At 39.5% G+C, this 12,293-nt stretch overlaps 2 protein-coding genes across 3 annotated transcripts in view; one reads left to right on the top strand and one right to left on the bottom strand.

Annotated features, from left to right (window-relative positions):
• ELMOD2 (ELMO domain containing 2) overlaps positions 1 to 6,555 on the top strand; it is a 43,587-nt gene extending 37,032 nt beyond the window's left edge. The window contains exons 9-10 of one of the 2 annotated variants that reach the window (XM_010590574.3): positions 3,634 to 3,718; positions 4,587 to 6,555. In XM_010590574.3, coding sequence (XP_010588876.1) covers positions 3,634 to 3,718; positions 4,587 to 4,626 — 125 coding nt within the window. In that variant the 3' untranslated portion in view covers positions 4,627 to 6,555. Of the gene's footprint in view, positions 1 to 1,687; positions 2,470 to 3,633; positions 3,719 to 4,586 lie in introns of those variants that run through there. The other variant, XM_003410446.4, reaches the window with a different exon arrangement.
• A 67-nt stretch (positions 6,556 to 6,622) lies between these two features.
• UCP1 (uncoupling protein 1) overlaps positions 6,623 to 12,293 on the bottom strand; it is a 50,192-nt gene continuing 44,521 nt past the window's right edge. The window contains 2 exon segments of the mRNA XM_064286259.1: positions 6,623 to 6,783; positions 8,939 to 9,121. Coding sequence (XP_064142329.1) covers positions 6,669 to 6,783; positions 8,939 to 9,121 — 298 coding nt within the window. The 3' untranslated portion in view covers positions 6,623 to 6,668.

The raw sequence follows: 12,293 nt of genomic DNA, 5'->3' as shown, positions 1-12,293 counted from the left end.
ACCCCGTGTTGCGGAGTAGAACTGCCCCACAGGGCTCCCTCGGCGACCCCCGTCTTGCGGAGTACAACTGCCCCACAGGGCTCCCTCGGCGACCCCCGTCTTGCGGAGTAGAACTGCTCCACAGGGCTCCCTCGGCGACCCCGTGTTGCGGAGTAGAACTGCCCCACAGGGCTCCCTCGGCGACCCCCGTCTTGCGGAGTAGAGCTGCTCCACAGGGCTCCCTCGGGGACCCCGTCTTGCGGAGTAGAACTGCCCCACAGGGCTCCCTCGGCGACCCCCGTCTTGCGGAGTAGAACTGCCCCACAGGGCTCCCTCGGCGACCCCCGTCTTGCGGAGTAGAACTGCCCCACAGGGCTCCCTCGGCGACCCCGTTTTGCGGAGTAGAACTGCCCCACAGGGCTCCCTCGGCGACCCCGTGTTGCGGAGTAGAACTGCCCCACAGGGCTCCCTCGGCGACCCCCGTCTTGCGGAGTACAACTGCCCCACAGGGCTCCCTCGGCGACCCCCGTCTTGCGGAGTAGAACTGCTCCACAGGGCTCCCTCGGCGACCCCCGTCTTGCAGAGTAGAACTGCTCCACAGGGCTCCCTCGGGGACCCGTCTTGCGGAGTAGAACTGCCCCACAGGGCTCCCTCGGCGACCCCCGTCTTGCGGAGTACAACTGCCCCACAGGGCTCCCTCGGCGACCCCGTGTTGCGGAGTAGAACTGCCCCACAGGGCTCCCTCGGCGACCCCCGTCTTGCAGAGTAGAACTGCTCCACAGGGCTCCCTCGGGGACCCGTCTTGCGGAGTAGAACTGCCCCACAGGGCTCCCTTGGCGACCCCCGTCTTGCGGTAGAACTGCTCCACAGGGCTCCCTCGGCGACCCCGTGTTGCGGAGTAGAACTGCCCCACAGGGCTCCCTCGGAGACCCCCGTCTTGCGGAGTAGAACTGCCCCACAGGGCTCCCTCGGAGACCCCCGTCTTGCGGAGTAGAACTGCTCCACAGGGCTCCCTCGGGGACCCCGTGTTGCGGAGTAGAACTGCTCCACAGGGCTCCCTCGGCGACCCCGTGTTGCGGAGTAGAACTGCCCCACAGGGCTCTCTTGGCTGTAGTCTTCACGGAAGTAGTTCCCCAGGCCTTTCTTCTGCGGAGCCACTGGGTGAGTTCAAACTACTAACCTTTAGGTTGCCAGCCAATCATTAAACCACTCGTGCCACCCCAGCTTCATAACCCTGTGTAGAGTTTAGGCATTCTTTTTAAAAAGAAAAGATTCTGATAGCTCAGTGAAAAAGAAATAATTCTTAGATTCAGAAATCAAGTAAAAAATAACTTTTTTGTGTTTTATCCTTGCTCAGCATTTTCTGTTAGTTTCATCTTTGTATTTCCGAAGTCTCTGGGAAATTTTTTTTTTTCCCATTCTTAACACATCTTTTGAGAGTCGTACCCATATCTCTTAGGTTTGAGGGATTTTGTTGACTTTTGAAAAAATAGCAAATGTACATGAAATATTGAAATTGCAGTTAATGTTATAAAATATAAAAATACTTCATATAAAGCTCATCAGATTTCTAGTAGTTTAAGATTGTTTTGGATTGTTATATCCTAATATGGAATTTAAAGGCTGTTTCATATTTTAAAAATAAGATGGTTTGTATTGTGATTTCACTACTGAACATTGTATTTGTTTTATTTTTCTTTAACTACAGGTTATCTTGTCTACGAATTCGACAAGTTTTGGTTTGAAGAAGAGCCAGAGAGCATAATGTATTTCAACCTGTATAGAGAGAAGTTTCATGAAAAGATTAAAAGACTCTTACTGGATTCCAATGTAGCACTTACTTTACAAATATAAACCATCCGTAGCACTTCTGTTTCTACCACACTTTGCACTCCCATAGAATCTGTGTTAGAGAAATTATCTGACCAGTTACATTCCTTATATGTAATGTCTAACAAAAACATTTCAGAAATTCTATTTACAAAAGCTAGTGGACAATCAGTGTATGTTTACAGTTGCTTATACACTGTACTCCAAAGGTACTTGCCCTTCCGAAGATCCCTGCTGTAGACTCATGTGAACTACAGTGTGGAACTTGGGACTTAGCCCATTTCACGTGAAAGTATAAATCAGGTACTTGTATTAAACTGGTTGATTAAAATGTGGAAAACTTAGTTTTCACTTTTATGTGTTGTAACGATCGAGTTGGCATCTTTTGAAGGCCCTTTTAAGGTTACTGTTTTTTAGTGTGGAAATGGCATGTTTTCTGCGTCTTGTTTTTATTTTTAAGTTAATTAACAGCAAGAGTAGTTCTTCATGATTATCCTTGCAGCCCAGTCACACGTCTTCATGTTGCTTCGTTAGTAGCAGCAAGAGCAGAGATGTCAGAGACGATTAAGAATCATGTCCTTCTTTTTGGTTCTCCATGATTAATGGGCATGAAAAATAATGACAGAATATCAGTACTGGTGACTAATTTTTTTTTTTTTTTAATACCATGCTTTAGAATATTGCACTGTTATTTTGAAGCTTACAGGCATTTTCTCATTTTTAGTACGTGATATTTATCAGTGGTAGCAAAAAATGTAGTTACTACTTGCTGTGAAGGCCTTTCATGAAGCTTCTCCGTATGTGTGTATTTTTGAAAAGAGATGTATCTGCTAAGAAAATCTTGACGGTACTCAGAGGACAGTTTCTATTTCAGTGAAACTTCCTGAAACTTAAATAAGAGGAAAAAGTAAAGCTTTTTTAAAAATCTTGTTAAACATCATTGGTTTATTTGACTTACTGTTAACTCTTGCTTCTCTTTGCTTTGACTCCGTGGTCTTTCTAGATAATGTTGTATGGACGTATTCCTTGAGTTAACAATCTGTAGGATTCTGAAGTAGCCTGAGGATGATGACTATGCGTTTTGTGTGGCTTTATTCTCCTGAAATCTCAGGAGGACAGCAAAGGCTGTCAAGGATGATGTAGTTAGTGATGAGATTCTAATGGGAGGGAAGTGTGTTTTAGACATTTGTACTCAGCAAAAGAACTTGACGGTGGAGAAGTTCATCTCATTACTAAATTCCCCTTCAGTCCTTCAGAAACCAACCTGTTAAAAGACAAAATTTGATCTAAAACTTGATGATATTTACCACATCTTTTAACATTGTATATATTAAGTGTTTAAGGACTGGCTCTTAGACATTAATAGCAGCACTAGAGACTTTTAAGTATCTGTTCATGTTTGTTGACAAACTTCTCTCTTAATACTTGCCAAAGAGAAGAGTGGTAGGAAATATCTAACTGGAATATAAGAGATGCGCCATTGGATAGCACATACATTAAAAGTGCACACATTAAAGCGATTATTTTATAAACAAGAGAAAACTTTTTTAAATTTAGTTCATTTTATTTTTATACTAGTGGTGCTTTCTTGAAGGGGCTTCTCAACCTTGGGAGTATCTTAATTATTGTTGTTTTTTTTAATGTTTTCATACTTTACCATCCAGCTAGAGCTCTATGATGCGTAGCAAAATCCTGACAAGGATCAGATGTTAACCATTAGAGTTCATTGTCCCAGAATGGTAACTATTACACGGAAGCCAGTGTTGTTAGTCTTCTGATTTTTGTGTTGAAAATATTTATCTTTATAATTTACTCTTTCAACAGCTGCTGGGATCTTGAACCGATTTAACCCTTTGTCAGTGTACGTAATGAAAAGAGTGGTCGGCATATGGAAGGAAAAACATTTTAAGTAGGTTAATGTTACGAAACCATCATTGCTATGACATTTGCTCGATGATATGTTCTTTAAATCCACCTCCATTTGTATATTATAGATACGTTTCTGTTTTCATTTAAAATATTCAGTAACCATTTCAGATAGTGCTGTAGTGAATTGGTCTAAAAGCCACAAATAATTCAGAAACTTGATAATCCGGAGGCATAAACTAAATGTCACCAGTTGTAAATTAGAACGTGAAATAGCCTTCTGATTTATATGTGACGGTGACATACATGAGAAGAAAAATACAGTGGTCATGTCTGCCTTTCTACTTCCATTTGTTTTTAGCGTATGTGTGTTAGAATTTTATGTAGTCTTAAAATTCGTATTTAGAATCTTACTTTTTTCTATAATAATAAAAATGCCAGAGTAGCAATAGAATATTATGACATTGTAGTAGCAGGGAAAGTATATGTTTATTTTAGCATCAAAAAGTGATTCAATGTTGAAATGAATTTTTTTATGTAGTAGGCTGGAGTAAGTTTGCCAGTGACAAGAATAGTCTAAATATGTCATTAGAAGGGTTATAGTTCAAATATGTTTTGAAGGACAATCTTTAAAGAAATGAGAGAAATCAGGGGGTATCAATGAACCTAAACCAACCTCTTTTTGCATAGGAAAATGATGAGATAACTTATGTATCAGTATCTTACTGGCACCACTTAAGCAGTTTAGAAAACAGAATCTTTTTCTTCCAAATCCCCATCCTGATTTCTTTCTATTTTAAGAGCTAGGTACTTGGATTTGTATGTATTTTTCTATGTGAAAATATGTGTATTCTTCGTATTTATTCCATCCAGTGTCCATAATTATTCATGTTTCCTTTCTCCCCTTTGAGATCCTTCAGTGAAATAGGACTTGGTGAGAGATTTGCTTAAAGGAGGAGTGTTACATGAGTGAAAAGTGGACCGCCCATCGCCAGAGCAGAAGAGATTAAACTGTTACATTGGCTGGCACAGCAGAAAGGCAGTTAGGCTTGGAGGGCAATAATGTTTATTATCTTTCTTTAAATTATGGTTGGGGCCCAGCAGCTATTTTCTCAGGATAAATGCGCCACCCCACTTCTCTGTGAACAAGTCTGGGGAGGCCTAATTTCCATTTTCGTATTTATGAATCTCTGCATACAGTTTTTAAATGAAGATTAATGGCATTGTCAAAATCTGCGAGAAATCATGGCTTAAACTTTTTGTTTTTCTGGCTTCAACTTTTGTTGAGAAAAATTGAGTGTTCAGGTGAAACCCAACTACTACATTATCAATTCTACATTTCTGTTGAACAGAGTATTCAAAAACTATGTCAGTAGTAGTTCTGCCTAGAGGGGGAAGTGCCCGTTGGCAACTTAAATTGATTTGTGTCTCCTTTGACTAAGATGGCTGACTTCTTATATAAAAGCAATAGTGTGAAATGTGATGTCATTTTGTTCAGAATCTTAAATGAGCAAATAAAAAATACATTGAAATTGTTAAAAAGCCTTTCTATTGATACTTCTGCTTCCCTCCCTCTGTCTCTTACTCAAGTCGTTTATGTTCATGAAACACTGCTTTTCTTATTTCATCTTTTAATCATGTTGCTATAGAGTAAATCAGAATAGACAGAAAAAAAAAGTTCCTCTTTTTTGTGACTCTTTTAAAGTCATCCACTAATTACCTATTTAAAATGTTATTGAGTGAGAACAATTGTTCATGAAACTAAAACTTGCTTCATTTTAAAAGAAACCACTGGAAATTATATCCACCAGACCGCCCTCGTTTTTACAAAGGACAGGAATAATTAATACTGTCCTGCGTGGTTTTTTCCCCCTAAGTTCACAATGTATCTTGAAGCTATCTTCGTATTAATATATAGCTTTCTCCTTCTGTTTTTTTTTTTCTCCCATATTTACTTATTTATAATCTTCTGCTTTTATAAGCAATGCTGGAAGGAAAAACCTTGTAGGGTACACACAAGTTCAGATTTACCGGGTAATACCAAACTGCTTTACAAACTGGTTTACTGATACACACTACCACAAGCTGTGTATGGTAGTACCTATTTCTGCACACCCTGGCTAAACAGCATGTGGTCAAACTTTTGGATATCTGCAGGCTAGGAAAAAGGTTACTACAGGTGCTAATGATGGACTTGGCTTTGCTGAGAAGATGCCAGGAAGATTGATTTTCATGTCAGCAGGAAAACTCAAGCTGTCCTCTCTCTTCCCTGGGTAACTTCCAGCTCTAAAACTCTGATTCTAGGATAAATACAATGACTGTACTCATGGCCAAGTGAATATAGTGTCTTAGATTAGAAACTGTTACAATTTCCATAAAATACAGACTCTGAAAATTAAAAATCCAGTAACTTAAATTAAGCTTATGCCTACTGGTTATAAAGACTTCACTTGTAATTGGGCAATTTTGTATTCTAGGTGAATTTCTACTCTTTTATCCAGGTATAAATCCCAAAAGACAAACTTTTAAAAGGTATTAGCAATATTTTATTGGATATATTAACTGACAACTGTGGTTAATAAAAAGAAAACTAATATTTTCTTTGATAACTTCAAGTATTTATAAATATAAAATGCATTTCATTCAGTTTACCTTTTCTACCAGTTTGAGTTATAATTAAAACATGTTAAAGTTCTTCATATTCGACCATAAAATTTTTTAAAAATACAGTAATTTTTCTGGACATTTCATTGCCAGGGTGAGTACTGAATGTTTTGCTTTCATCTTCTTAAGATGAAAAGAATAAAAGTTACACAAAATAGATACTAGTTTTGCTTTAAAAAAAAAAAATCCCAAACTCTCAATTTACCAGAATTCTGTTTATGTTTTTAGGGTGCAATAAAATGAATAGCTTTTTTTTTTTTTTTTTTTTTTTGATTCTTCAGTCAGCAGCGATTCCCACTGGGATTGTTACATTTTTTTCCTGAAGCCGGTTATGTGGTACAGCCCATAGTCTGCCTTGACTTCATCAATTCTTGTTTCAGCTGTTCAGAGCACAAAAACATAATGGCGTTCCAGGATCCCAGTCGCAAGAAGGAAGGCACAAGCCTAGAAGAGTGCATGTCACCATTCCATTAATTAGACATTTTTCAAGCCATATGGCACAGACAGTTTATGCTTCTCATTTTGCCACTCTTTTCACATGGAAGATGCTTAAAATACCTTATCTTCATTTTTCTCTTCTCTGTCTAAAATATAGTTTTCTCTAGATGACCTATACAGTTTTAAAACAACAAAACCCTGATGATCATATCTATACAAATCCGGAAAAACCCTTTTCATTCCCACCGAACCAGAGCCTGGCTCCTCCTTTCTGACCTGGCTCTTTTCAGTAACTCTTGCCTTCAGTTTTTTTGGGGGGCGGGGGGGCTGGAGGGGAGTTTTCCTTTCTGAACAAGAGGTAGAGACCATTATGAACTAAAAAGATACCAGAAGAAACGAATAAGCAAACACTATTTCAGAGTCGAGAAATTACCAGTGTACCAGTTGTCATCGAGTTGACTCCAGCTTGGAGTCAAGAAATTAGTTTTCTCTATATTATGGCAGGAGCTGTGGTGGCACAGTGGCTAAAGACCTTGGCAGCTAACCAAAAAGTCAGCAGTTCAAATCCACCAGCCGCTCCTTGGAAACCCAGTGGGGCAGCTCTACTAAAAAAAAAAATAAATAAATAGGGTCCCTGTAATTCAGAATCGACTCAACAGCAATGGTTGGTTTTGGCTTTTGGTATATTATGGCAACTCTTGTCCTTAGACTGTCAAGGGTATATGTGTTATTTTGGTTATTTTCTAGAATTCTGATAAACTGTGGACCAAATGCTTGATTTTGAGTGCCTGTTTGCCATAAGGAGCCCTGGTGGCACAGTGGGTAAGAGTAAGAGCTCAGCTGCTAACCAAAAGGTCAGCAGTTTGAATCCACCAGCCAGCCGCTCCTTGGAAACCCTGTGGGGCAATTTTACTCTGTCCTATAGGGTTGCTATAAGTCGGAATCAACTCAACAGCAGCGGTTTTTTATCTGCCATCATGAAATACCCCAGTAGAAGATGTCATAAGTTAAAATGTCCTTTGATAGATTGCTTAAGAGACCGAGCCTATACAAATCATCCCCCAAAGAAAATGGTTAATGATTAATAATTAGTATATCCATTTTGGAAACCCTGGTGGTGTAGTGGTTAAGTGCTATGGCTGCTAACCAAAAGGTTGGCGGCTCAAATCCGCCAGGCACTCCTTGGAAACTCCACGGGGCAGTTCTGTTCTGTCCTATAGGGTTGCTATGAGTCGGAATCACTCGATGGCAGTGGGTTTGGTTTTTTGGTTATATCCATTTTAGATTAATTTTATAATACACTATATTTGCACTAGTGTATCATAAAAAAAAAAAAAAAAAAACAACCCAGTGCCATCAAGTCGATTCCGACTCATAGCAACCCTATAGGACAGAGTAGAACCGCCCCAGAGTTTCCAAGGAGCACCTCGCAGATTTGAACTGCTCTTTGGTTAGCAGCCGTAGCCCTTAACCACTACGCCACCAGTGTATCATAAGTAAGAGAATATGGTGAGTTGACACGTTTTTGTGTAATATGTATGATGCATTTATGCCTACTTTATAAAGTTTAAGGCATTGTTCTACAATTTTAAAGAGTTACAATGTTTTGTTGTTTTACCTCTAGTGTAATCTTTGTTCAGCATATTCATGAATTAGTTCATGCTATTTGGAAGGTAGTTTCCAATATAATATTGTTTTCTATGGGGAAAATATCTATTGCAGAATACTAGTTTCTAGGAGGGTATAGTAATTACCAAAACAATATTTTCTGTATCAATTTTCTAGATCAGTGGCAATGGTCTTTATTTTTTGCTTTAATATAATTCAAAAAAGTATATTAAATCGAATCAAATCAAAATGTGAAAATTAAATCTTGTTTTCTCATAATCCTCCGTTATGCTTTGCCTTCATTTTATAGCTCTCTTGCCAGAGAAGGTCAAGTCCTGTCTACATTTTCACTAGGTTGGGACAAGGGCAGAAGTCACTGATTTTGAATGAGCTGAGAAAATTATCCTAACACATTTTATCAGTGGAATTGGTGGGTTGGAGATATTTGTGGCAAGGAAAGATAGATACTAGTAAACTGCGTATACTAAGACTGGTAACCTAAATGTCAATTGTTTAGGCAACAGCGTTCCCAGGCACACATACAGAAGATTACCCGTTGAAAAAAGCCGGCAGTCCTTTCTTGGTGAACATGGTCACTGCGCATTTGGGTACACTCGTGTAGTATCCTGGTGGAGAATTAATAAATCTGGTTTTCACCACATCTGCTGGAGAGGACAGAACCATTGTGCAAAATCCAGCGATAAGAGCAGACACTAAGTGGCAGGGCACGTCATCTAAAATGGACCAATGAAACATCAGGTGAGAGCTCGTCAATTTTCAGTTAATCGTCAGATCCTTGGAAACCCTGGTGGCATAGTAGTTAAGAGCCATGGCTGCTAACCAAAAGATTGGCAATTCAAATCCACCAGGCGCACCTTAGAAACCGTGTGGGGCAGTTTTCTACTCTGTCTTATAGGGTCACTATGAGTCAGAAACAACTTGACGGCAACATTTTGGGTTTTTTTTAGGTCAGATCCTTGAAAACCAGTTTGTTCATAATGGGGGGTCAAGGTAGACATCTCATTAATAAAATACAATAAAGATTATACTTGTACTTGAAAAAGATGGCAAATAGGACATGGCTTAGTGGATTATAAGCTCTTACAGAAAACAACTTGTCAGGTTTCTCTGCCATCAGGGCCTAAAATAATGCCTGATATTAGGCACCTAATACTTCTTTACTGAACTAAAGTCATTGTCAAATATTTCAATAGGTCTTTAGAACCTATTAGAATATTATTTTTAGAAACCTATCCTCTGGTACAGAGCCCTAATAGTATAGTGGTTAAGAGCTCAACTGCTAACCGAAAGGCCTGCAGTTTGAATCCACCAGCTGCTCCCTGGAAACCCTATGGGTCAGCTCTACTCTGCCCTGTAGGGTCAGTATGAGTTGGAATGGACCGCAATGGGTTTGTGGTTTTTTTGGTTTATCCTATGGTACAGGCATACCTTGTTTTACTGGGTTTTGCAGATACTGTATTTTTTTACAAATTGAAGGTTTGTGGCAACGCAGCATTGAGCAAGTCTATCGGCGCCATTTTTCCAACAGCATGTGCTCACTTTGTATCTCTGTGTCACATTTTAGTAATTCCTGCAATATTTCAAACTATTTCATTATGTCTGTTATGGTGATCTGTGATCAGTGATCTTTGATGTTACTACTGTAATTGTTTGGGGGCACCACGAACCATGCCCATATAAGATGGTGAACTTAATCGATAAATGTTGTGTGTGTTCTCACTGCTCCAACAACCAAACATTCTCCCATCTCTCTCCCTGTCCTCAGGCCTCCCTATTCCCTGAGACAGGACAATACTAAAATTAGGACAGTTAATAACCCTACAGTGGCCTCTAAGTGTTTGAGTGAAAGGAAGAGTCACACATCTCTCACTTTAAATAAAAATCTAGAAATGATTAAGCTTAGTGAGGAAGGCATGTGGAAAGCTGATATAGGCCGAAATCTAAGCCTCTTGCACCAAATAGCCACGTTGTGAATGCAAATGAAAAGTTCTTGAAGAAAATTAAAAGTGCTACTCCAGTGAACACATGAAGGATAAGAAAGTGAAACAGCCTTATTGCTGATACGGAGAAAGTTTTAGTGGTCTGGATAGAAGATCAAATTAGCCACCAACATTTCCTTAAGCCAAAGCCTAAAATCCAGAGCAAGGCCCTAACTCTCTTCAATTCCGTGAAGGCTAGAGGAGTGAGAAAGCTGCAGAAGAAAAGTTTGAAGCCAGCAGAGGTAGGTTCATGATATTAAAGGAAAGAAGCCATCTCTATAACCTAAAAGTGCAAGGTGAAGCAGCAAGTTATCCAGAAGGTCTAGCTCAGAGAACTGATGAAGGGGCTGCACTAAACAGCAGGTTTTCCGTGCAGATGACGCAGCCTAATACTGGAAGAAGACGCCATCTAGGACTTTCATTGCTAGAGAGGAGAAGTCAATGCCTGGCTTCAAGGCTTCAAATGACAGGCTGACTCTCTTATTAGGGGATAATGCAGCTGGTGACTTTAAGTTGAAGCCAGTGTTCATTTACCATTTTGAAAATCCTAGGGTCCTTAAAAATGATGCTAAATCTACTTTGGCTGTGCTCTGTAAATGGAACAACAAAGCCTGGATGACAGCATATCTGTTTACAACATGGTTTACTAATATTTTAAGCCTTCTATGGAGACCTACTGCTCAGAAAAAAAGATTCCTTTCAAAATATTACTGGCCATTGACAATATACCTGGTCACCCAAGAGCTCTGAAGGAGATATATGAGGAGATTAATACTGTTTTAATGCCCGCTAATACAATATCCATTCTGCAGCCCATGGGTCAAGGAGTAATTTCAACTTTGAAGTCTTATTATTTAAGAAATATATTTTGTAAGGCTGTAGTTGCCACGGATAGTAATTTCTCTGATGGATCTGGGCAAAATAAATTGAAAACCTTCTGGAAAGGATTCACCACTCTAGATGCCATTAAAAACATTCTTGAGAGGAAGTTTAGAAGAAGTTGATTCCAACTCTCGTGGATGACTTTGAGGGTTTGAAGACTTACTTCAGTGGAGGAAGTAATTGCAAATGTGGTGGAAATAGCAAAAGGACTAGAATTAGAAGCAGAGCCTGAAGATGTGACTGATTGCTGCAATCTCATGATAACTTTAACGGATGAGGAGTTGCTTCTTATGCGTGAGCAAAGAAAGTGGTTTCTTGAATTGGAATTTACTGGTGAAGATGCTGTGAACATTATTGAAATGACGACAAAGGACTCAGAATATTACATAAACTTAGTTGATAAAGCAGTGGCAGGGTTTGAGAGGATTGACTCCAATTTCGAAAGCAGTTCTACTGTGGGTAAAATGCTATCAAACAGAATAGTTTCTAGAGAATCTTTTGTGAAAGGAAGCGTCAATCAATGTGGCGAACTTCATTGTTGTCTTATTTTAAGAAATTGCCACAGGTAACCCAATCTTTAGCAACCACCACCCTGATCAGTCACCAGCCATTGACACAGAGGCAAGACGTTCCACTAGCAAAAAGATGATGACTCGCTGAAGGCTCAGATGATGGTTAGCATTTTTTAGTAATAAAGTATTTTTTAAGTAAGGTGCATACATTGTTTTTTTCAGACACAGTGCTATTGCACACTTAGTAATGTACACTTAGTATTGTGTAAACATAACTTTTATATGCACTGGGAAACAAACAAACAAAAAAAAACTCATGTGACTTGCTGTTATGGGTTGAATTGTGTCCCCCCAAAACATGTGTCAACTTGGCTAGGCCATGACCCCCCGTATTGTGTGATTGCCCACCATTTTGTCATCTTATGTGATTTTCCTATATGTTGTAAATCCTGCCTCTATGATGTTAATGATGCAAGATTAGAGGCAGTTATGTCAATGAGGCATTACTCAATCT

The sequence above is a fragment of the Loxodonta africana genome, chromosome 5 (assembly GCF_030014295.1).
Source record: "Loxodonta africana isolate mLoxAfr1 chromosome 5, mLoxAfr1.hap2, whole genome shotgun sequence".
Classification (NCBI taxonomy): Eukaryota; Metazoa; Chordata; class Mammalia; order Proboscidea; family Elephantidae; genus Loxodonta; species Loxodonta africana.
Note: the sequence above shows the minus strand (reverse complement) of the source record. Positions and strands in the feature narration are given on the sequence as shown.